The sequence below is a fragment of the Alligator mississippiensis genome, chromosome 1 (assembly GCF_030867095.1).
Source record: "Alligator mississippiensis isolate rAllMis1 chromosome 1, rAllMis1, whole genome shotgun sequence".
In the NCBI taxonomy this organism is placed as follows: domain Eukaryota; kingdom Metazoa; phylum Chordata; order Crocodylia; family Alligatoridae; genus Alligator; species Alligator mississippiensis.
Genome location: NC_081824.1, coordinates 196,284,695 through 196,309,911, shown reverse-complemented (window position 1 = coordinate 196,309,911; position 25,217 = coordinate 196,284,695). Strand labels below are relative to the sequence as shown.

Sequence of the window (25,217 nt, the reverse complement as noted above, 5' to 3'; positions counted from 1 at the left end):
TTTCCCAATTGAATGATGAGTGTGCATTTAAATAATAATTACAATTATTTGAATGTATACGGTATCTATTTTTTTAGAAGCATTCATACATGTGAAATAAATATTATCCCTGTTTTACAATTAAAGAAACTAAGGCACAGCAGTAGAAAACTTGCTCTAATGTAACACAAAGAACAAGGAACAGAACTCAGGACTCTTGACCCCTAATTTCCTGTCTTTACTGTTTGACAAAATTTCTATTAAAAATGGAAGTAAAGTTATGCAAACATTCTACATATAACTTGTAACACTCTCTTTCTGTATCCCTCCCTCCCTTTCTCATGTAAGCCCTAATATCTGAACCCGAGTCTAGCAAAACATAACTCGGGGATTTGCACTATGAGAAAAGGGTCAGGGATTGAGGGACAGAGTAGACACTGCCAATCGTCCAATCTGCTTCAACATTCAGGTTACAACAATCAAAGCAGGCCACAGGGAGGAGTACAGATGTAGCCCATTACCCAACGCTGTAGACTGTATTTTAACTGATCTGTTCACCATGGAGACCCACTAACTACTGTCCCCTACCCTATAACAAAAGCACCTGGGACCCCCATCTCTGTACCCAGTGCCCAGTACAGAACAGAATTCTATCTATTCTTCCATCTCCTGAATAGGATTCTATGCTTTCCTTCTGTATGACTAACCCAGTTGCTTTTAAGCTGATCTGAAGGATTTCATATTTAACCAGACACTTCAAGTATTGACTACAAGTCACTGATTTATTAGTCAGTAAAACTGCTAATTTAATGTGTCTTCACACACTACTATTTGTAATAGGCACACGGTCTGTGTACATATTGAACTGAATACTGGGCCTTTGTTACATTATTTGCATAAGAAAAAAATACTATCATTATATGCATGAACTTAGTACTCACATTTTTTCCATTATCACTAGATGAGGAACAGGTTTTAGGAAGTTTCTGCTCTGGCTCTGAATAGTCTGTATCTGTTGAGTAGGCATCAGGAGGAATAGCATAGTCACTTTCTGAGGTCATGGAAGACAAAGACACACCTAAGTGAAAAGTAAAAAGTTGTAAATCTGAATTTCTTTGTCATTGTGTTTTAAACATGAGAAATCAGCATAGGTACAGAGGAAATATCTGAGCTGGGGGTTTTTGAATAACAAAAATAGCAGTAGCAGTCTAAGAACAATCAAATATTTTCAGTGTAAATATCATGCAGTGTTAGTAAATTGTTTGAAAGAACAGTAATACCAAAATACTGTTTTAGGAAAATAAAAATGTTCCTGGCATGTAAAAAAAAATGCAGGAACAATGTTCTCCCCATTTTCAAGGTGGGGAAAACTGAGCACATGTAAGGTGTGGAATTTGCCTTTGACAGTACTGGATACTGGTGAACTAGAAATTAACTTCAGCTTAGCTGTTTCTCCTTGCATGGGTGCGTGAGAGAACCACTATAAATGTGAATGGGTAGAATGGAGAAAACCCTGGGGAAAGTGGTGTCGCACCTCGTAATCACAAAATAGGTCAAATCTTCTCAGTAGAGGAGTTTTTCTATTTTCTGACATTATTAAAATTATTTTGTGTTATAAACATGAAGAAAATAGTTTGCAGTAGTTTTTTCCTCTTGCTGAGTCATTCCACCTAATTACAAACCAAAATGTAAAAAAAAAAAATCCATGAGAGACCAGGGAATAGAATCCAGAACTCCTGCCAACTGGCTTTGTGCTTTAACCAAAAAAACCCTCTTCTCCCTCAAATAACAGCAGACACTCTAGTAATGCCTTAGAAATAAGGAACAGTTATGGTAATAACAAAAAGGAAGGTTGGGACAGCTGCCAATTTGCTTTAGCTTCAGCTTTGATATGTGAAAAGTAAAACAGCAATGCAGATGCATGTTCAAGATGGCCGTATTTTAAAAAGGGAGAAATTTACAGTGAAAAGTAAACAAATGCCTGAAAATCCAAATAATTCCAAAGTCAGTTTTTATATGTTCTGCTTACCTCGTTTCAATGCCCTGGGACTACCTGGACCACTTCTACTTCGAGAGTCAGATTCAGAAGTCCGTGAGCTGGATCGGGAGCTGTCTTCTTCCTCAGATCCTGAAGAATCATCTATGAATGGGCTGTTGCTTATCTGAGTTGCCTTCTACAGAAATTAACACAATATTCTTTGAAAACTTGTATAAAAATACACCAATTTATTTGACTGTTTTTTAAAAGACTCTACTTCTGTAGAAGGTATCACAGATGTCTACCATTGTAAATATTTAATTGCAATAGTCAAAACAAGGTAAAACCAAACAACCACTCTACAAAGTCTAAATACGTTATAAACAGCAAAGGAAAGTATAAAAACTAACATATGTGCTATAACCGTTGCTAGAAAAACTAGACACTAAAAAAAACAACTAGATACCTGAACCAAAACTTAAAAATAACCAAACTTTTACACTGTGAGTCACTAACTGGAGCTCCCTGGACCAACAAGAGAACTTATGCATATGGAGGAAAGCTATATTTCCTTAAAAATAAATGCAATAAGGCATGATTTAGCAGTTGTCTTTGGTTTCCAGATGCTGGCTGGAAAACGTAGGTGTCTATATCAGCTGTATGCCACTCTCAATGCTGCTGCCAAAAATAAAACTGGGTCTCCATGCTCCAAAACAGGAAATATGGCAATGAAGATATTCAGGGACACCATCTACTACTGCTCTTGAACTCTCAAGGGACAGAGATTTTGAAAGCAGTGACTGGGGAAGGGGGCACCTGGAAGTGTCACTCCCATACAGAATGTAGGCACAAAGTAGTACTGCTGTTGCATGATGCATGTATGTCAGCTTGCTGTGCAGAAGAAGGCATTTAGTCAGTTAGAAAAAGTGGCCAAATACTGGGGAAATAGCAAGCTTTGTTCTCAAGAAATAAGTAGTAATGTTTGATAAAATTCAGTAAAGGGAGAATTGCACCAGGTTATGAAGTGCCACTGAAGCCTCTCTACATATGCTGTTGTAGCTTTTCATGACAGCTATAGGTTCCACTTTTGGCTCCAATTTATGTCTGATTTACACGATGAATTTTAGCAGCCCACTCTGTGGAAATGTAGACAATACCAGTGTAAAAAATTCCAAAGTCCGTGTATGCTACAGCAGACCTCCATGGTATGTTCTCTCCGCCCAACAGCAGAGCTCTACCGCTTCTGCTGCATTGGGGCTCACCGCTGATCTTACATGGTCCCCCCCATAAAGAGCAACAGAGCATTAATAACTTCCCCCTATTTCTGTTACACCTTTTCAGTTTGAAAGCATAGGTATTTTCAAATCGCAAAAAGTTACCAGGAAAGAAGCTATGTTTTAACTGATCATTGCAAATATCTAGAAATAAATAGCTTCAACATTGACAAAAACCACCATTCTAGACCTAAACTTTTAATTGCTGCGATATATATCATACAGTTCTTCTAAAACAGGGGTGGGCAAAATGGTGGATCCTGCCAGCAGGCAGACTCCATTTTCCAGCAGCTCCTGCCCGCTGGGAATTAGAATCTATACTTATAGACTAATTATAGTCATGGTGGCCTGTTTCCATGGATACCCCAGCAGCAGTGGTGCTGTGACATTCCATGGAAACCCTGGCTTTGCAGACCGGCCCAAGCAGCTCTGCTCTGCCAGCGAGGAACTGCCTGCTGCCGGGGCTGGGATCTTACAGTGATGACAGCATGGTCTGGAGCCAGGGCAGAGCCACAATCCACTACCTGCACACTCCTGCCTGGGAATGTGGGCAGCAGGTCACAGCTCTGCCCTGGTTCCAGACCATGCTGTCACTGCCATGAGATCCCAACCCCGAAACAGCTCCCCACCCAGGTGCATACCCTGCCAATGCTGCTGGGGCTGGTCTCCATGGAAACCCTCGCTCCATGCTGTCATGGCCCTGCTTCCACAGAAACCAGCTAAAGCAATTCGGGCAGGGGCTGCTGGGAAATGGAGTCTACCATGGGCCGGACTTTGTCCATCCCTGTTCTAAAATAATGAACAAGCTTTGAGGAACAAAGAAAACAGCAAGGGTCCCAACAAGCATAGATACAGGCCTGTAACACTCGAGAAGCATCAACAATTTCTTTTCCAGACATCTGACTTTTCTGTTACTTGTGGGCATTTTTATGGTCCCTGAACATTACCATGCCAAATATGTCGTAAGTTAATCGCAAATGTGAAATGTGAAGTTCTTGAATATGGAACCAAATAGCACAGTTTTTTTACATTACTTTATTTCAAACAACAATAAAATTACCCCTTTCAGAGTTGTGTAGACTGGTGTGGTCATATTCTTATATATCAGAGAAGTGTATAATCCTGATATAGAACATGAAGTTATTGAAGCAGCACCTGAAATACATAGCATAAATTTCTTTAAAATTATCCCTCCAAAAGCATTACACTATATTTTGATGTCACTAACACCATGTTCACACCAGTAAAACCTATTGCACTACAGTTGAGTTATTCCTGATTTATATGGGTATGAGATTTACACTTGTGAGATGTACAGTGCTGCCCAACCCTTTTTTCCCCATCAGCTGGATCTGATTGGTGGGTCCTAATCCAGCCACATGGAGTGAGGGGGCATGTACTGGTCCTGATCCAGCCATGTGGGGGCAAGAGGTTGTGGGCTGGTCCTGATCTGGCCATGCAGGTGGGAGGGGGCATGTCCAGGCCCGATCTGGCTCTGCAGAGAAAAGGGGGTGTGGCCCATCTATGTTGTCCTTCCCCTCCCACCCCCTGTTGGTGCAGCAGAGGGGGGAGTTGTCTGGCCCTGATTTTGCTGTGTGGAGGAAGGGGTATGGTCCAGTCCTGATCTGACTGCACTGGACCTGGGAATTTGGCAGGGTGGGACAGGTGGAAGTATTACTGCCACATTTCCTGATCCATGGGGAGCCCTGCGGACCAGATGGCATGGCTCTGGGACAGAATTGGCTGTGGGCTGGGGGTTAAGCGCCTTTGGTACAGTGAAATATATCATAAATGGGACCACAATTAACAAAAAATACAAGTACACAGAGGCGTAACAGAGTAGCTATGCACTCTGGGTAGCAGTGGCACATGGGGCAACACTAGCTATTGTGTGGCTGGCAGTAGCTATTTCTGCACCCCTCTCTTCCACCTCAAATCAGTACCTAGGGCTGCTGCCTGGGTTACCACTCCCCACTAGTTACTCTACTGCAAGTACATCCTTTGCCGTTTGATTATAGAATCTTCAACAAGAATAGCAAAGAAAATTACAATGAACGAAGTACACAAGAAGTACTTAAGAGGCAGAGTAGTAAACATAATGGGAAGATTAAATCTGATTGACTCATTTTGAAGAACTCCCCTTTAAATACTCAGAGGCAGATTTGAAGGGGCATGGGACATTTGGTTCCTTATTGCAGTTATAATAAATAGAGAATTTAGGATATAATGAATACCTGAGCAACTTACTTTTGTTAAAAGCCTCCACGTTGAAAGCTTCAGACATTCGTAAGCCTGACTTGGCTACAGCATAGATTCTGCTTTCCTAATAGAAAATCAGAGATGTGTTATTGATGGAATTGGGACATTACATCTATTTCCAGGGTCATCCCTGGGGGGGAGGCCAGTCGGGGCAACTGCCTGGGCCTCGTGAACAGCACCATACAGGCCCCGCCACAGTCGCCACGCACCAGCAGCTCAGCCGTGACTGCCGCACACCACTGGCTCTGCGCTCTGGCCGCTCGCCACCCCCACCCTCACACCCCTAGGGATGGCTCTGTCTATTTCTTCATCATTCCTTTCCCCCTTTCCCCTTGTTAGTACAAGTATATGATGTAACACTCTTAACAGTTGTGACTAAAATGCAGTTTTGTTTTTTGTCGCATTTATTGTATGAGTAATGTATTTCAACCTTTTTTGCTATAATGCTTGTCCTGTACAAGAGAATCTTTGTATTTAATACTGGGGCCAGTTCTCAAATCCTTTTCTAGGGTCAGGAAAAACTGGGGAAAGATATTCTAAAATGGAAGACTAAATGTTAACTATGAAATTACACAATAACTCCTCACCAAAAATCAAATCATACTCAAATCATGGTAGCAAAAAAACTGACAAAGAAAAAATTCACACTGAAAAGTTGTTAAGGCAACATTAACATATATGTTAACATGAAGAAGTCCCACAACACCAGATATTGCAGGTCTCTTAAATAAATGAATCTTTACAGGGCACACAGGATCAGATTTTCAATGTTGTCTTTTTTAGACACAATTAATTATGGACTCTACTTTTTTGGATATCTTAAATACTAAACTATACCCACAAATGAGAGAGAGAGATACTTTCGTGGTGAGATCAGTATTTGCCATTATTTGATCATGCCAAAAATAAATAACCAAGTTGTGACCTTTTAAAAAAAGAAAAGCAATCCAAGATTTTGAAAGAGTTGGACCTAACAATTCACTGGAAATGAAAGACTTCATTCTCAGGCTGGAAGGAGCTGGTCCAAGAACTAAATCATTTTAAATGGCTAAGAGGCAACCAAAACTGTAAGTTTTAAAGTCCAACCCTTTGTTAAACCTAAGCTTTGGATGCCAAATCTCTTATTTGAAACACAAGATACTAAAAAAAACCCTCATTGGAAGTGTTAGACTACACACACACACACACACACACACACACACACACACACACACACACACACACACACCCCGCCCCTTGGAAGTCTGATACTACTAAGGAGTTCTTTTGAACAACCAAGATCACTGGCTTTTTATACCAATCTATAATTATAGTTATTTAATTCACAAATTGTTCACATAAGTATTGCCTATCTGTAAGACTTGGAACCAGCGCCTCTAGATTATATTTCTGTCATTAAAAAAAGAGGTAAAATGATTACCAAACAATGTATACGTATCTGAATAACTGCAAATTAATCATGACTTTTTTAAAAATTGGTTTTATTTACAAAAAAGGCCACATTTTCCCAAATGCTATTAATATGACGTTTTAAAAACAAACAGCTGATTAGCTCATAATTATGGTAATGGATATTGAATGTATGCCTTTTAAATATTTTGATGATATTATATATTTATGATTTTTCCACATAAGAAAGTAGAGAGGGTGTTAAGATTGGGCTCACTTTTTGAGTCAGAACTGTCATCTAGTGGTAACATATACCCACAAAAGATATAAGGAATGATAAAGTAGAAGAAAAGCAATAAAATGTTTTAAATCAATAGAAGAAAACGTGTAACTATTTACCCAGGAGGGAAATCGATGCAGTGGAGGAGTTGGAGGTTTGTTGCTACCTCCCTTCCTTGTTGTCTCACAAGGTTCTTGGTCTTCTGCACTCTCTACCTCAACAGAGTCATAAGTTAACACTCCTTCACCGTAACCAATCTCCATTTTTTCTAAAATGTCGGTACCTTCCCCATCTACCAGGTCTATGTCTGTTTCTTGTGGTCTCCAGGGTCGTATCATGCTTATAGCATTCCTATTTCTACCAAACATTCTATCAGAACTGAGCTGCGGCTGGCTTAAATGCTTTTTTGCCAGTGCTAAATTTATGCTAAATACATTGGGAGTCCGTAACTTTGGAGGTGGCAAATTTGTTGGAGAACCTGATTGTGGGACAAACTGGGAACCTGCTGAAGGTGTCAGAACAGAACGCTTAGGAGCTAGGGCAGGGGTTAAAATTGGGCTTGGTGTATTTGCCTCGCTGGATGAAGATGAATAATCTAGTCTCTGAGATTGAAATTTCTTATTCAGGTCATCTGAAGAACTATCTTGGTCCTTCTTGTTACCCAAAAACTCTGGGTTACTTTTTCCAACTGAACTGTTCTGACTTCTCCATGGAGATCCTTGCTGCCAAGGATATAGTTTTTTGTGCTCAGTCCTCTGAATTCCAAAACTCTCTTCTTCAAAAAAAGAACTGCTGTCATCAGATGCTGTCAAATACATTTCACTCCCAACTCTGCTGTATCTTGTACTTTCTTCAGATGTGTGACTTGAAAGGGTCGATGCACACCTGGATTTTGGTCTTTCATTGCCCCCTTCATCCTCATCTGAGCTCCAATCACTTCCTGTAATGTAGTTCTTTGATATACTGCTATCAATATCTTTTGATGAACGGCTTGTTCTTACATTCTTATTTTGTTCTGATTCACAGGAGCTTTGTTGCAATGATTTTTGACATTTATTATTCTCATGTGGACCAGCAAATTTTATTTCCTGAATTTCTTTCTCTAGAAAAGAAATACATGAATCTGACAAATTTACGTTTAATAAAGTTAGCTGCTAAAGCACATTTTAAGGCGAACTGCAAATAAGAGTCTTAAATTAAGTCATTTAATTTATAAATAAAAAAACCTTAAGGAAATAATTACACAAATTTTTGAATTTCAAAAGGCATACTCTTGAACATAAAATTGAATAAAAATAGCAATGGTATCTACCAAGGATCTGTAACAGATACCATCTAACATTCAGTGGTATAGCCAGACACTGCTAAATTAACTTAAAAAAAGCAAGATTCCTCCCCCCCACTAAAAAGGACATATGAATTTAAATGCATCAATAAATCTTAGGAAGATTATTATAAAAATTTCTAAAATGCTTCCCTATTTTTGTTAGCTGTATCTATATATTAAAACATAATTTGCTAGAGTTATTGACTGTAAGGACTGTTGTCTAGTTGCTAGAACAAGAGACTGGAATTCACGAAACCTATAATTTATGTACAGAGACACTCAGGAAAGTTAATATGAATTAGCGAAAAGTGTGAATTTAAAACAGTTTAGTTAATTTAGAAGTGAAGTAACCTCAACTGAATTAAGGCTAATTGAATTCTAATAAAAATGTCTGAAAAGAGATTTAATTCAGTTTAATTGACCCACTTAAAAAAAATCAGTCCAGATTAACTTTCCCAAGAGTAATATATACTTTGGGAATTAATTTTGGGAATGCTTAGATGATGGGCTCTATACAAATATTATTTGATTTAGCTGCTCATTTCCTATCAAAATTCAAAGTTCTATTTTAATTAAATAAATTAGCAACTACTTTAATTAAAATTAATTTAAGTAATTATCAATTCATAGATAACAACTACAACATGCTAAAAGAGTTTTAAGATTTTAAATATGGAAAAAGAAGCGGAAGTAACAATTCTGTTTGCAGTGTCACAACTTCCTTCTTAAATTCCTGGAGGCTCCAGGGTGGGAATAAACTACACTAGTCTAAGTATGTCATAACATATTCATCCCAATATGCTGGCAAAAAAATAAGACCATTTGACACTTTGGAGTGGGCTGGAATGGAGTCATCACATTGTAGGTAGGGTGGCCACTTACCCATCCCAACTATACAGGATATCTCCTTGGAGAGGGAGAGAAGGGGGAAGGAAATCACCAGCCCCCTTGGCCAATCAGCAGTGAGAAGTGGGGCCGCCACATCCTTGACCAACCAGCAACGGGGTTTGGGGACAATGGGCCCCTTGGCCAATCAGCAGCAAGAGGCAGGGCCACCACAGAAAGGCCACCTCTTCCCTTGGCTGTGTACCACCTTACATCTAGGAACAGCCAACAGAATTGCAAGGACAAATGATTGACATGTATTTCAAATGTGCATTACAAATGAACTGAAAAACAGGACTTTTTGCAGTCTGTTCTTCATTTAGAAGCAAACAGGGGACAAAGGGTTTAAAAAGTGGAGAGTCCAGTATAAAACAGGGCCAGTGGCCACCCTAATTGTAGCCTGTTTCTTCTTGTGTGCAAGAAGTGATGGTGAAGCACATAGGAGTGAGGGATTATTTTATGCTCCCTTCTACTCTTCTGTTTTGGCATTCAGGATGCCACGTGATCCTGCACAGCTTAATGATGATTTAATTACCTGGCAGATCTAGATGTTGAAATTGGCATTTGGACACCCGTACCATAATACAGGAATTACAGGAGAAAAGGAAAGGCAGTAACACAAAGTGAATATTTAAATGAGTTATGCATCCGAAGTTGGAGGTTCTTCTGTAATTGGTAATTACTGTGCTTACAAATTAAGAAATTCTTCTGAACATCCAAGCCAAACAGTTCTTTTGAATAAGACCTATTATCCCTGTGATCCAGCCTAACCTGGAGCTTCTTGCTTAGGGGATTCTCTTGGGAGGAGGGAGATATGGATATGAAATTCCTCAGGCTGAATGGGGCTTAGAAGCCACATCCTTCTACCTCTCTGGCAAGTACTGATACCATTTGCAGGTATCAAATTTAGGCACAAATAGCCTAAATTCACCATTTTTAATGTGCATTAAGGGCATACATGTGTAGACGCACACCCTAAATGCGCATTCATAGATTTAAAGATGTTAGGGTCGGAAGGGACCTCAGTAGGTCATTGAGTCTGACCCCCTGCCCTGGGCAGGAAAGAGCACTGGGGAGCCCAGCCATGTGTTTGTCCAGTCTCCTCTTGAAGACCCCCAAGGTAGGGGAGAGCACCACCTCCCTTGGAAGCCTATTCCAGATTCTGGCAACCCTTACTGTGAAGAAGTTCTTTTTAATGTCCAACCTAAATCTGCTCTCCATCAATTTGTGGCCATTGTTCCTAGTTACTCCAGGGGGTGTGCTAGTAAATAGAGTATCTCCTATTCCATGCTGCCCTCCACTGATGAATTTACAAGATGCCACAAGATCACCTCTCAGCCTTCCCTTACGAAGGCTGAAGAGATCCAGGTCCCTCAGTCTCTCCTCATAGGGTCTAGCCTGCAGGCCTCTGACCATATGAGTAACCTCTGCATCCCTCTTACCTTAGGCTAATGCGCATTAAAGCGCCACATGTAGATGTGTCCATTGTGAACCTGAGCCTTTGTTAAAAAAATTAATATAATCAAATTTTAAATCAATATCAATTTTAAAAACACAATATAAAAGACATGTATTTCTTTCAGCTTAGCTAGCAGCTCTGAGTTTCCCCCTCACTGCTAAGAGAGAATAATTTTACACAGTGGCATACATTTAGGTAATCTGGGCAAGGACCAAAGTAAACTTGCTATGTACATCAAAATATTTTAAGTGATATGCCACTCCTGCACAACAAGGTGTATAACTATTTTAAAGAGAGGGAGATGAGGGTGAAACAAAGAACAAATACTGGTAGTGCTCTGCTTTCTGAAGAATGCTGTTCATGGATAAAACTGTATTTACAGCAGTTGTATTTTTTTAAAGGGTTTCAGAATAAAATTATAAAGGCAATTAAATACCTAGGATGTTATGGTCTTCACTGAATTCTGATTCTTTGGTTGATGCTTTCCTTATTTCTTCAAATTTAGTAGCTTGCTGAGGACTTTTTGCTCTGTTTAAAAAGCAGCCAAAAGTCACACTGCTTAGGCGTTGACCTTCACCAGGCTTTTGGGCTGAAGAAGCAGATTTCTTTCCCAAAACTTCTGCAAAGTAGTAATTTAGAAATCCAGGGTTAATAAGCCATGACAGCATATGCCAATAGGTTTTACAGTCTTAGTAGAGGGTAATTATATTTTTAAAAGAAGCAATAAAACAAATTGTTTTGTTATTAGATATAAAACTTACCTGAAACTCTCCTCATAAAAAAACTCCCAAACCTAAAGTTCTACCCAGGAAATCTAGACATATCCTTGTCAAAAGAGGGGAAAAATGCAAAAAAAGTAACTGCCTTTATTGCTTTTAAAGATATGGTGCATTCATTTTCGTAAAGATAGAAAGAGAGAGAGATTATATAGTGACAGAAATTTAAAATTCTATATGTAAATTCAGGTTAATATGATAAAGCCAGACTAACTTTAAGAAGCAAGAATTTTGGGGGGTAACATCTTTCATTGGACCAGCTGCATCGTTGGAATAAAGGTAGGCATGTTTTCACATGCAAGGCATTTTTCAGGAAAGATATCACCCCCAAAAATCGTTGTCTTCTGCATAATTCCCGGTTCATCACGGCTACTACATCATTCTAGCACTACTAGTGACTTTAAATGCAAAGGGCTTCAAATGGGCCCCATTATTTATGCAGACTTTTAAAAAACCACCTTATGGTGACCCTGGGAATTACAGACCATTAAGCCTACATCTATACTGGGTAAATAATTTGAAACAGTAATTAAACCAGAATACCAAACCACCTAGTCAATCATACCTTAATGGTTTCCAACTCTCAGAGTTCCTACACAGATATACTGTTTCACTGATCTCTTAGAAATTTTGACTGTGTCAGCAAAGTTGTGGATAAAGGAAAAATCAGATGATTTTCAAAAGGCCTTTGTCCAGGTCCCTCAAAGGCTTTTATAGAAAATGTTTTAAAGCAAAATACTGTCGTGGATCAAAAACCGAATAAAAGACTGAAAAACAAAGGCTAGAAACAAATGGTCCATTTTTATCATGGCAAAATATTAACAGTGAGGTGCCTCAACCTTGTGGACTACATCCTTTTTACTGTTGTTAATACACACATCTACACAAACTATATAGTGTGTCTCAAATATACATCCTCTAGTTATTCAGAATACAGGAACATATTGACCAACAGCCTTCGTTCTTAGAAAGCAAGTAACATTACTTATAATGTAAATCACTGTAGAGCTTCAAAATGTCTACTATTGTAATCCAAGCACTCATTATAGTAACAAACAATGAAGACAGATGCATGTGTACATACAGATTTTTTAGATCTCCTGCATATACATTACTGATCTAGAAAAGGGGATGAAACATTTTCAAATAAACAATGGTCACCAATTTTTAAAGGCTGTGGGACAGGTTAATCGAGTCTGGGTTTAAGGTGAGGGTGGAGGGGAGGTACTAGGACAGGGGCAGGCAATTATTTTGGGTGGAGGGCCACTTACTGAGTTTTGGCAAGCTATCGAGGGCTGCATGACAGGCAGCCGGGGCGGATAAACATTAATTTTCTAAATTTTTTAGGGGCCCCACAGGCTGGATAGAATGGCCTGGCGGGCCACATTTGGCCCGTGGGCCGCATTTTGCCCACCCCTGTACTAGGACCTAGCGGCTGCCACCACCTTTCCCTCGCACCAGTATGAGGAGAGCACCACAGCCAGCATTTATCCCAGCAATGGCACAGGAAAGCAACTGCTGCTGCACGCTGTCAAGGCTCCATGGTTGTGGGCCACATCAAATGGCTCTGCGGGCTGAATACAGCCCTGAAATAAAATATTCAGGTTACTCAAGTACTGAAACAACTGTGAGGATTTTCAGAGGGAACTTAACAAGCCAGCTGAACCCACAACAAGATGGCAAATGAAATGCTATGTGGATAAAAGTGAAGTAATGTCTACAAGAGGCAAAGTTGTAAATGGACATCCTTACATCATACAGATACCCAATTAACTGTATCTACTCAGGAAAGGGGCCTAGTGTCAGTGCAGTCTGCTCAGTGAAGACAGCAGGTGTGTTCTGCTATAGTAAGAAAAATGCTTAGAATTTCATAACGTCTCATTTAATTTAATAACAAAAAGGGCCATCTACTCTTTAATACTTCTAAGGCTACCAATTTTATAAGTAAACAAACAAAAGTAACAATATGAAACAAATCTGTATCGAGTAATTATTATTTGCAACGCTTCTTAAAAATAATGAAAAATATTAGCACACTGAAAATCAAACCACTATAAAGGGCTATATATTGTTTGCCTCATCTATTTGACATACATACTTTGGAACCATGGGGTTAATTCCCATAAAACATTTCTGGAATATTTTGATTATTCAGATAAAAAAAAGTACACATGCTTTACTACCAAGCATTAGTACACAATACTTAGAGAGTTTTCAATGACTTTTGCCATTTACCTTGCACTTTAGACTGTATTGTTCTCAACTCTTCTGTTTGTTTTTGGTTGATCAAACGAAGGTTCTGATTTTCCACCTCTAACTAAAAGCATATATAGTTAAGTCATGAATTCATTAAACCATTTTACAGGTCATTACATTGTAAGGAAAGATGCAACTTTCTCTCAGTTTTCTTTGAGCTATATTTAGATGAGAAATTATTTCAAATTGTACCTTAAGACTAACTCTCTTGTTACTGTTAATTAATGCTTAACATGCTGCACTTGCTTATTCAGAACAGTGTATGATCTTTATAGTGATAAATGTACCTGCTCAAATAGCTGATTTTTTGGTTCTGTGACTAAACCCAAGAAGTTTTGAGTCATCCCAAAACTGAATGTTTTCCATAAAACTTGATGAATTTAAGTACAAGTGTTGAATTTGGAAACATTTTAAATAAAAACAAAGGGCAAGAGCCACAAGGATACTTTGGCACTATTCAAAAAAGCAGTAAGAAGCTAGTGGCCATGCTTCAATCCCTCATGCGATGTGGGGGATTGATATTCAAATACTATCATGGCTTGATTCTTTAGTACAAAGAGAATGAGCACAAAATTGACTCTATAGGAGCGAGCAATAATTTTGGCTGGAGGGATTCTTACTGAGTTTTGGCAAGCTGTCGAGGGCCACACTGGTAGCCCTGCCTCTTGTCAGGTGCCCCACCCCCTGGTTGTCATCTTGTGACCAGAAGTCCCATGCCAAAACCTTGATCTTTGCTACCAGAAGTCCCTCCCCTTGGCTGGAAGTACGCCTTTCAGCAAAAGGTTTTGCCATTTCAGAACCAGAAAAATACCATATTATATTCTAAAAAGCAAACATCTACAACATTCATTAATTTGATTTCAAAAAATATTTTTGCCCTGTTTTACATGTGTTTGTGCAGTGCACATAGAGGTAACTGCACAACAGCATAAAAAGAAGTTTTACTTTTGTATATTGTGAGGAGGTGGGTATAGGTTTGTGGGGGGCTGTGTGGGTGTGGGGTGAGGGAGCATGAGGGTGTGTGTGTGGATATGTGGGGTCTGAGTGGGTATGGGGTTTGTGGGGGGCTGTGTGGGGAGAGGGTGGCTGAGGTGTGTGAGGGTGTGGAGGTCTGTGTGTATGGAAGTGCAAGGTGGGGTTTAGGTACATGTGTATGGGGGGGGTGTGCATGTGGGACTCACCCTATGCACACACACACACTGCCCCCGCCTGCACACACACTGCCCCTGCCTACACACACACACACACATGCACACTCTGTCCCTGCCTGCACACCCCACCCCACGTACCGATGGGGCCCCATGCTCCTTGGTCCAGCAATGTAGCTGGGAGCCACATGGTGCTGGAGCAGGGCAGGGGCAGGAAGCATGGAAGTGGCTGGGGATGGGCGGGGCTGGGCTCCTGCCTCCTGCTGCTGGCTCTCCCTGGGTCCTACTGCCCCTGGCTCCTGTCATCTTTTGACAGGTGGCCAGGAGCAAATCAATATTAATTTACTAAAATTTTTAGGGGTCCCACAAGCCAGATAGAATGGCCTGGCAGGCCAGATGTGGCCTGTGGGCTGTGTTTTGCCTGCCCCTGCTCTATAGCCTACTACTGGTTAGGTCACTCACCCTGTTCAGAGCAGCACTTGGGCTACAGTGCATGCTCCAAAGAATGTTTAAGTAATTTAAGTATTTCATACAAGTAGAACAGCTTCAACAAGACAGACTGAGATTAGTTTGGTGGCTATAGCACTCACCAGGGAACTAAGACACTTTGCTTTAAACACTTCTCTGAATCAGGAAGAGCAAGAATCTTAACCCAAACCTCCAACATACTAGATAACTGTTCCTATATAAAGGGGTCTCAATACCAAATACTCTCATGACTGTAACCTGGTACCTCAAAATATTTCATTTTGACATTTGTGAACTCTTTTCTTCATTTTCTTTATCTGGCCTGACCTATATGCCAAATTTGACCTGAATTTATAAATATTTTTGGCTAGCCCAGAACTGCATCTTGACACATTATTCACCAAAATAATAAACCTAATGCAAAATATTGTCTCAACTTTGTACTTAAAAAAAATAAGAGTATGACAATTTTACTAGATTTATATATATATAAAGGTGTCATTGTGTAATTGACATATAGGTACCAAAATACTATATTTACTCAAATCCAAGACAAGGCTGTCCCCCCACATTCAGCGTGGGGGGAAGCCCCTCATCTTGGATTCAGGTAAAAGGTGAGTGGGTGCAGGTGGCTGCTGCTCTCACACTGGCTCTGAGCCCACCTCTGCCTCTTCCCTGCTCTGCTTGCCCCCCATGGCTTCTGCCCACCTTGCCTGCCGCTGCGCCTTACACCCCCCTTACTGTTAGGCATAGTTCTGGCTCCAGCTCCATTCCCTTGTGGGGCAGAGCATGTGGCCAATCATCATCATCATCAGCTCTGGCCTGCAACATAGGTTTAAGGCCAGGCAGGGCCATGCTTCCATGGGCTCTGTGCTCAGGAGGAAATGGAGCTGCAGTGTGGAGGAGGAAAGGACAGAGGCTGTGAAGTAGGGGGAAGGCACAGAGGTTGTGGAACAAGGGTGGCGGGCAGAGGCTACAGGGGACAGGCTTAGGTGGCAAGGGCCAGAGGTGACAGGAGGGGGGCAGGCAGACTGCAAGGGAAAGAAGTGGGGAAGGGGACAGAGGGAAAGGGACTGCCTGACCCTCCCCCCCCCCCCAGCCACATGCCCCCCTGCCACTGCTTTCCCTGCTGTAGCAGTGGGGCAGGGCAATTAATTTAAGATGACCCTCCACTAACTAGACTCTATACCTGAACAATTCATATATTTTTACATTATGTTATTTATACCTTAACAAATGTATAAATTTTCCTGCAAATAACCTTTTTCCAACTACTCAGTTGGTCTAATAAAAGATATCACATCAACCCAAAGAACCTTGCCTTTTAAGGTTTAAGGGGGGCATTTTAAATTCAAAGGTGTCTTGGATTTGGGTAAACATGGTATTTCATTTAATGCTAAATTGGATTTTAGACTACTATTGGCAATTCAAAACACAGTAAAAGTAAGGAACAGTAGGAAGAAATGCTGGGCACCAAGAATCATAGCCTGTGATAGGAGAAGCTTTTATTATCCTGAGAGAAAAGAAAGGGAGGCGACTGTTCTCCCTTGCATCCTGCAAACTGACCAACAGTGAGTGTACAGCAGGAATTATATTAAACACAAACCTGCTCACATGAGCACAACGTGCAACAGAAGGGAAAAAGGAAAGTCATGGACCACAGGAATAGTCTTCTCTTGCCAGTCTGAATCCCCTCTTCTCTCACGCACTCTCAGAAATATCTTGCATTTTTTTCCTTAAACCAATAGATACAACTCCTCAGGGAAATGCAAGATTTTCTTCCCCATTTTTGCCTCTTTGTATGGCAAAAAGGTACAGCAAAGGGGAAGCAAAATAATCAGGATTATGGAGCAGCCACCATACCAGGAGAGTCAAAAAAGGCTAGGACTCTTCAGTCTGGAAAGGAGAAAGCTGAGGGAAGGTATGATGATGGTCTAGAAAATTATAAATAGGGGTGGACAAAATGAATAGGAAACTCTTGTTCACCAAGTCCCAGAATACTAATAGTAGGGGGCACTCACTGAAATTAGTAGAAAACAGGTTTAAAACTAACACAAGATAGTACTTTTTAATACAGCATATTGTTAACTTGGGGAATTCATTACCACAGGAAGTAGTAGAGACAGAAAGGATATGCAAGTTAAAAAAGGGACTAGACAAATTCATAGATTCATTCATTAATAGCTATTAAACAGAACATTCAGGACTAATCCACTGGCATTGCTAAATCAATGATGGGGAATGCTAGGGAGGGTAATGAACAGGGAATAGGTCCCTGCAGATGTACCCTGTTCAATGGTTTCCCTCTAAAGCATCCACTCCTGCCATTGTTGGAGACAAGACACTGGGCTAGACAGACCAATGGTCTTACCCATTGTGGCACTTAAGTTCTTGTATAAAAATCTTATCATACTGTGTTTTTGTTATATCATGTTTGTTTTATAAATATCAGAACAGAAGACATACCTCATGAAGTTTGACTGTTACCCATTCCTTAATTTTAGCAGCTTTTTCCTCTATGATTTTTGCCTCTTGTATTCTTGTTTGCTTCTGAAATAAGACAAAAAGCCCACCCGAGCAACACCTTAGACACAAATTCTGTTGACTACCTCTAGTTATGTTTTATCTCTTTCTTTTTTACATTAATTGGATTAGCACAAAAGTTGTTAAATTATTTGATGAATGAATCCTTTGAATTTTTAATAGAGGCTGCTATTTCCCTTGCAAAAATGAAAATCTTTTAAAGGAGGTCTAGGGGAGGGAGAGGAAAAATTTATTTCCAGAGAACGTCCCTCTTAACAATGTCTTAGAAAAGAAATCTCAATAAACTTTGAGAATAAAAAACTCATTTATTTAATATACCCCAACTACAAAATAAAAAAAAAAAATTAGGGGTGCACCAATAGACATTTTTGGGGCCAATACCAATAGCCAATATTTAAAGAGGCATATCGGCCAATACTGATCTGATTTTTGACATAGTTGCCTCCAGCTGGTAAGTCCACTGTGGTGGAAGGGGTGAGGGAGGGGGCAGGGGCAGGCACTGCGCAGGTGGGGCAGGGGAGTGGAGCCATGGGTCCCACTGCTTCTTGCACCCTGGGAGGGCACGGGAGGCATGTGCCCCCGGATTTAAGTGGGCGGGGCAAGCTGTAGCCAGGGCTGCCTGGGGCTCTTCTTTGCAGGGGCTGGGCTTCAAGTGAGCAGTGCTGGGAGGATGCTGCATCCACCCCAAAGTTCACCACCGCTCCACTCCCAGTGCCGCCGGTGCCAACTGTCAGTGCCCACTCCAAGCCCACCCCCTGCTGACAAGAGCCCTGTGCAGCCCCGGGTGCAGCCCACCCTGCCCCGTGCAAATCCGGGGGCACACACCCTCCCAGGGTGCAAGCAGTGGCAGGAACCGCCTCCTCTCCCACAAGCCGCCACTCTGTCCCACACACGTTGATCTGCCCGCCCCCCCACCACACCCCTTCCCTCTCCCCTCCCCATCCACCACACTGAACTTACCAGCTGGAGGCAGATCTCCTAATAGCCGGTTCTGCTCCTTGCTGAGTGCTGCGCACAGCATGGACACTTAATCAGGTCAATATTCGATACAGCCATTTTTTTTTATATCGATACGGATCTGATATTGGACTGATGTATTGATGCACCTCTAAAAAAATCCCCAATGGACAGTTGCTTCTTAGCTCCACTTCCTATGTGACGGTCACCTGACTTTCCTTCTCAGGTCTGATTTCTAACTTTGTACATGTTCATATGCTACATATCAACAATACTTTTACCAGACAAAAGCAAAGAATTAAAAAAAATTTCTCATTTTTTAGTTGCCCATTTCACAATTAAGAGTGTGTTCATATTTCATCTTTTGGTAACTGAATTATTCTTAACCTGTTCTTCAAGTTGCTGCTCCAGGTTTTGTATAATGTCATCTTTCTCTTGTACCAAAGTCTCCAGATCTTGACACCTCTTATACAATCTGATCTCTGATTCACTGGTTTGAATATTTGCTGCTTTTAGTTTTTCTTCCATAACCTGCACCTATTTGGTAGAAGAAACAACACAGTAAAAAAATATCTAATAATTTAATCATAAATTGATAATAAAAACTTATCATTCATTTAAAGCTGAACACTGTCCTGAAAAGTTCTTTAATTAACTGCAAATATATACAATTTGTACTTTGTTAATGAAATTTAGTATCTGTCATCAATAGCAATGTTAACTGGGGTGGTGTTTTCTGATATCGGATCTATCCTTTGAATCCACAGTAGAGATGGTAAAATGGATGGAACATGATGACTATATTAGGAACACTTTCCTTCCCCACATGTATGATAACAGATTAATAAATACATGTCTGAAGTCTTTTTGAAAGCCTTGTATAACACGGCATATATAACAAGTATATAACATATATATAAGTGGTGCAGGCACCTACTCTGGACTCATTCAAGAAATGCTTGGATGCTTATCTTGCTGGGATCCTTTGACCCTAGCTGACTTCCTGCCCCTGGGGCAGGGAGCTGCACTTGATGATCTTTGAGGTCCCTTCCAGCCCTAACATCTATGAAATCTATGAAACAAGATTTGGGATTATTTTATTAAAATTATGTTCTAACAATGCCAAATATATAGTCATGTATTCTGAACTAAATTATGATATCCTGAATTAGGACAGCATTCCAGCACATGCTATAATCCAATTCAAGAAAGCACTTAAGTGCTTAGGGTTAAGAATGTGCTTTAGTAAATAACCCAACTAAAAATGCTTTCCTGAACCATAACCAGAGCAAGTAGATTTTTTTGGCTTAAATTACAGGATTGTTTGCTTAGAATTCTACAATATGCTCTTTAAAACATATGGACTACGGCCCAGATTTAAAAAAGAGATTTACACTTGCTAGTCACTTTTTGGTTGGAATTTATATATCTTTTCTCTTATGTGCGATTCAGCAGTCCCACAAGTGAATTCTTAGGCATTTCAGCATTAACTTAGTGCTCAAGGAAGAGAGTTGCACATTTTGAATGAGAGGTACATATTAATGTACAAATCCTGCCCAAAGCTACTAGGATTCATAAACTAGCCACATATTCTGCTTCCTGTGAAACTATTCTGAACAGTAGCCTGTGACCTCATTTTGTTGGACTGGGATCCTAGTACTTTTTGAAGAGAGATATGCATTAATAGGTGCATTCCATATAATCAGTGGGTGAATTCCATATAAAGTAATGTTATAGCTTACTGTTACACTACATATGACTAGTCATTTATTTTCATTTTGATGCACATGTATGTATGTTTGTTAAGAGTGTATTTTCATTAGACATTGGTTTAGCAACTGAACATTTCACAAAACAACCCCGTTTAATGTTTATGGAGCAAACCAACCCATGTATTATGACAACTTTAAGAAAAGAATGAACACTGGAGACTGTTCCTGTTCAGAGAAAGTGCTCACGCTTGATGATAAGCTGCTATGATAAATAGTAAAGCACAAATAGCTGATTTTATATTTTTATAGTTTTCAGAACCATGGGACTGTTTCCTCTCTCCCTTCCTTCCATATTTGTTTCATATGTACATCATTTATCAAAAATACTATATAACAAAAAAGTGCATCATATATACTTACTTAAAGATTTGTTTTGATAGGTATAACTGTACCACACTCCATAACTGGGTATGAAGCCAAACTGCCAAATGTATTAAGAAACAACTATAGGAAGAGAGGTTTATACATTTAACAAGAAACTAAGAGCTCCTGCCTTTTTATACTATTTAAAGAATTTAGCAATTTTCCTCACTCTCCTTTGATAACATCACTTCAATGCGCTTTCAAGTTATAACTAGTAGACACACTTGTGTAGCTTAGAAGTACCTGCTGAAAAGCTCTCTCTGCTTGACGATCAGCATCTATAACTTGTCTCTCAAGCTGCTGCATCTATAGATTAAAAAAAACCCACATAATCAAATGCTTAGTTTTTCTATACAGTGGCACCAAAAGCTCCCTGATGCAACATATTTTCATATATGATTCTGAATAATAGAAAAATCTAATATGGCCACCCTGTACCTGAAGATGGGAGCATGGGTCCTGCTGCTGCTTCTCTGAGGACTTGAATGCTGGTGACAAAAGCTACCATTTCCTATGTCCCCTTCCACCAGCTCCCAGAGCATGGGAGGAACAGGGGAGGGGAATGAGGCAACTGAAAATACGTGACCCCACATTTGAGCCCCCACACCCAGCACAGCATGCTGTTTGAAGCCTGGGAAAAGTTGGTATAGGGACTAATGGGGGCAGTACTTTTCAGCACTACTCGTCCTTCCTCTCCTCCCATTTTCCCCAGAGTTGATGGGAGAAGCTATGGGGAATGGTGCTTGGACATGGAGACAGACATAGGTTGTCTGATGGGTGGGTCTCTGTGAGAAGAGCCAGTGCTGATCTCTTCTCAACAGGGACCAGGTACAACTCACATCAAAGGATCTCATAGTTCCCCAGGTCACCTTCCACTCTTTTGGGTACTTGAAACTCAGTCCCACAAAGTGTTTAGCCTTCTCAATTTCTACTCAAGTTAATAAGCCTCCAGGGTACTTAGCACTTTGCAGAAACTTGCCAGAATCTGGCCCTGTGTTCCTAGTAAAGTTGACAAACTCACTCTTTGGAAAGGACTACATGCAACATTCAAGGGTTCTTCTTTATGTGATGATGAAAGCAGAAAGGACACTACACAGATCCCTGTGATTAACTACAATACCGTTCTCAAATACCATAAGAAAATCTTGCTAATAGCCAATGCAGGCTATTAAAGAAAGCACATTGTATTTTAATTTATTTATATACCAGACTTTGCTCCTACTGTGATAGAAGTTATGCTAGCAATAGCCATGATGGAATTATGCTGTTGTTAACAGTTTTCTAAGCAGGGTTTTCCTCAACAGTACAGGAAGGCGGATTTTTTGTGAGGATCACATTTTAAAACTATCATAGGGAGTACTTATAGAACAGAATATTTTACAACATGGTTTAGGTATCTTTGTTTTCAGGAAATATTAAATTATTGTCCCTAAAGTCTGAAGAAACATGATTGTTGCTAGGGTAGATGTCAGGTCTGTTGGGGACAGGACCTAACTGAAAACAAATATTTCATATTAAGATAACACTGAACTCAGAATTCTAACTAGATATTAATCAGATACAGTGTAAATAAAAAAAGCATCTATTTTCCCTATAATTGACTTCCTTTGTTTTAAAATAATCCACATCTTTCTCTCTTGTTGATATGCTAATTCTTTCATTTTCCAGATTCCTTGTTTTTGTATGACAGCTGTCAATGAACATACAACAGTCTTGTGTTCTTCTAGTACTTCAGCCAGACAAGAACACACAGTCATAATTCTGTCGAAGGGAAAGAAATGGGAAAGGAAAAATTAACTAATACAGAAAGAGCTGTTACTAACCTCTGAAAACCTCCTCACTTTAATAGAGACCTAAACATCCACAAAATACCATGTAATCTGACATAAGTACATAAAAATAAGTGCCAGACCAATGATCCACCCAATCCAGTATCTTGTCTCTGACAGTGGCAGGAGTGATACATCATCATTGGTTTAGAGGAGCCAGAGGACATGTCTCTGCCTCTACAACCTCCTGGTTATAATGAATTCCACAAGTAAACTAATCACTGCATAAAAAGCACTTCCTCTTGTTGGTTTTAAACCTGTCTCCTACTAACTTCAATGGGTGCTCCCTAGTTTTAGTATTCTGGGACTTGGTGAACAACAATTGCCTATCCACTTTGTCCACAATCTTCATGATTTTATAGATATCTATCATATCACCCCTCAAGGTAGTATAAACATGGCACACTACAAACATGACCATACCCTTCTAAGAACTCTCTTGAAGGGACATAATAAAGGCAGTGATGGTTTCATATATTCATGCATTAACAGTATGGATAAAGACTTAAGGAATTAATTGTGTTTTCTCTCATCTTGCATATTATTTGTTCAATTTACTTAAGAGTTTTTCATCTTTGAGCTTTTAATAGTTTTGATTTTAGGCTCTCTTTTGAATATGGACTTAATTTATAGCTCTTGTTTTAACAGAGTTAATATTTAGCATATACATTTTAGTCTATCTGTGGTGTGAATTAAGGATTTAAAGTTACAGTATCTGTGAACATACAGTGAACTAAAATTCTACTGTGGCACTAAACCAATGTACAGCAAAGCCACACATCACATTGTATATTTGTAATAATGCAGAATACATTTCTAATTAATATTCTATGGTATTATGACAGAAACAGCTTTCAAACCTTTACTGTATGACTTCATTGTAGATGAGTGGCAAACCATCCATTGATACCAACAGCTACTATAACTTGTGGATATATGTGAATGTGAGTGTCAGTGTTTTGCAATCTTATTACATAGCCAATAAGTGAGAGGTTCCACTTTAAGCTTTAAACTAAACTTTAATAGAAAGATCATACCAAAAATGCCTACTGAATGTCATGTAGGCTGCTCGACCTGGTACTGGCAAAGGAGGATGATCTAGTTAGCAACCTAAGAATCAAAGGGAAGCTAGGAGACAGTGATCACGAGCTGATGAGGTTTACTATCCACTGCAAAGCTGGCAAGTCAGTCAGCAATGCAGAAGTCCTCGACTTTAGGAAAGCTGGCTTTGATAAGCTCAGGAGGCTTGTTGTCAAGGCCCTAACAGACCACGACTTGACAGGAAGAGGAGTTCAAGATGAGCGGTTGCTCCTCAAGGGAGTGATCCTGAAAGCACAAGTGATGTCCATCCCATCTCAGAGGAAAGGTAGCAAAAAGTCACAGCAACCCTCTTGGCTCTGCAGGGAACTCATGGACCTCCTGCATCTAAAACGAGAGACCTATAAAGGATGGGAGACAGGAATCACCACAAACAAGGAGTATTCTGTACTGGTCTGGACCTGTAGGGAGCAAATCAGGAAAGCCAAGGCTGCAACCAAACTCCAACTGGCCACATGTATCAAGGACAATAAAAAAGTCCTTTTTTAGATATGTGGGGAATCAGAAGAAAAGCAAAGGTAGCATTGGACCCCTGCTAAACCAAATGGGACAACTGATAGCCGACCCCCAGGAAAAAGCCAACCTGCTTAATGGGTATTTTGCATCGTTTTTTCACCAGCTCAAAGGGACCACCCTGCTTAACATGATGCAGGACAGCCAGGGTAAAGCCCTACATCGCTGTAGACCATGGAAAGGAACACCTTGAGTGGCTGGTCCAGACAGTTTGCACCCCAGGGTACTTAAGGAGCTGCCAGGCATCATAGCTCAGCCACTGGCAAGGATCTTTGAAAACTTGTGGCACTCAGGTGAAGTGCCCGAAGGTTGGAAGAAGGCCAATGTGGTGCCTGTCTTCAGGAAAGGGAGACAAGTAGATCTGGGGAACTATAGGCCTATCAGCTTGACCTCTATCCCATGGAAGATCTTGGAAAAAATTATCAAAGAGACCATTCTCAGCAAACAGGCTGATGGCAACATCCTGAGGAACAGCCAGCGTGGGTTTGTTGTGGATAGGCCTTGCCTGACCAATCTTATCTCCTTCTATAACCAGGTGACATACCACCTTGACAAGAAGAAGAGATTGACATCATATATCTGGACTTTAAAAAAGCCTTTGATCTGGTGTCCCATGATCTCCTCATGGAAAAATTGGCCAACTGCAGCCTCAGCTACAGCACA

The 25,217-nt window shown here is 40.2% G+C and overlaps 1 protein-coding gene across 3 annotated transcripts in view; it reads right to left on the bottom strand.

Moving 5' to 3' along the window:
- The window catches only part of PLEKHH2 (pleckstrin homology, MyTH4 and FERM domain containing H2), an 86,773-nt gene that overhangs the window by 37,116 nt on the left and 24,440 nt on the right, over positions 1 to 25,217 (bottom strand). For 2 of the 3 annotated variants that reach the window (XM_019483259.2, XM_059718605.1), the window contains exons 4-13: positions 21,358 to 21,420; positions 19,367 to 19,516; positions 17,945 to 18,028; positions 13,842 to 13,923; positions 11,267 to 11,449; positions 7,279 to 8,261; positions 5,479 to 5,554; positions 4,292 to 4,386; positions 2,009 to 2,153; positions 921 to 1,057 (exon numbers count right to left, since the gene is read on the bottom strand). In XM_019483259.2, the coding sequence (XP_019338804.1) occupies positions 921 to 1,057; positions 2,009 to 2,153; positions 4,292 to 4,386; positions 5,479 to 5,554; positions 7,279 to 8,261; positions 11,267 to 11,449; positions 13,842 to 13,923; positions 17,945 to 18,028; positions 19,367 to 19,516; positions 21,358 to 21,420 (1,998 nt within the window). The remainder of the gene's footprint in view (positions 1 to 920; positions 1,058 to 2,008; positions 2,154 to 4,291; positions 4,387 to 5,478; positions 5,555 to 7,278; positions 8,262 to 11,266; positions 11,450 to 13,841; positions 13,924 to 17,944; positions 18,029 to 19,366; positions 19,517 to 21,357; positions 21,421 to 25,217) is intronic. The other variant, XM_059718608.1, reaches the window with a different exon arrangement.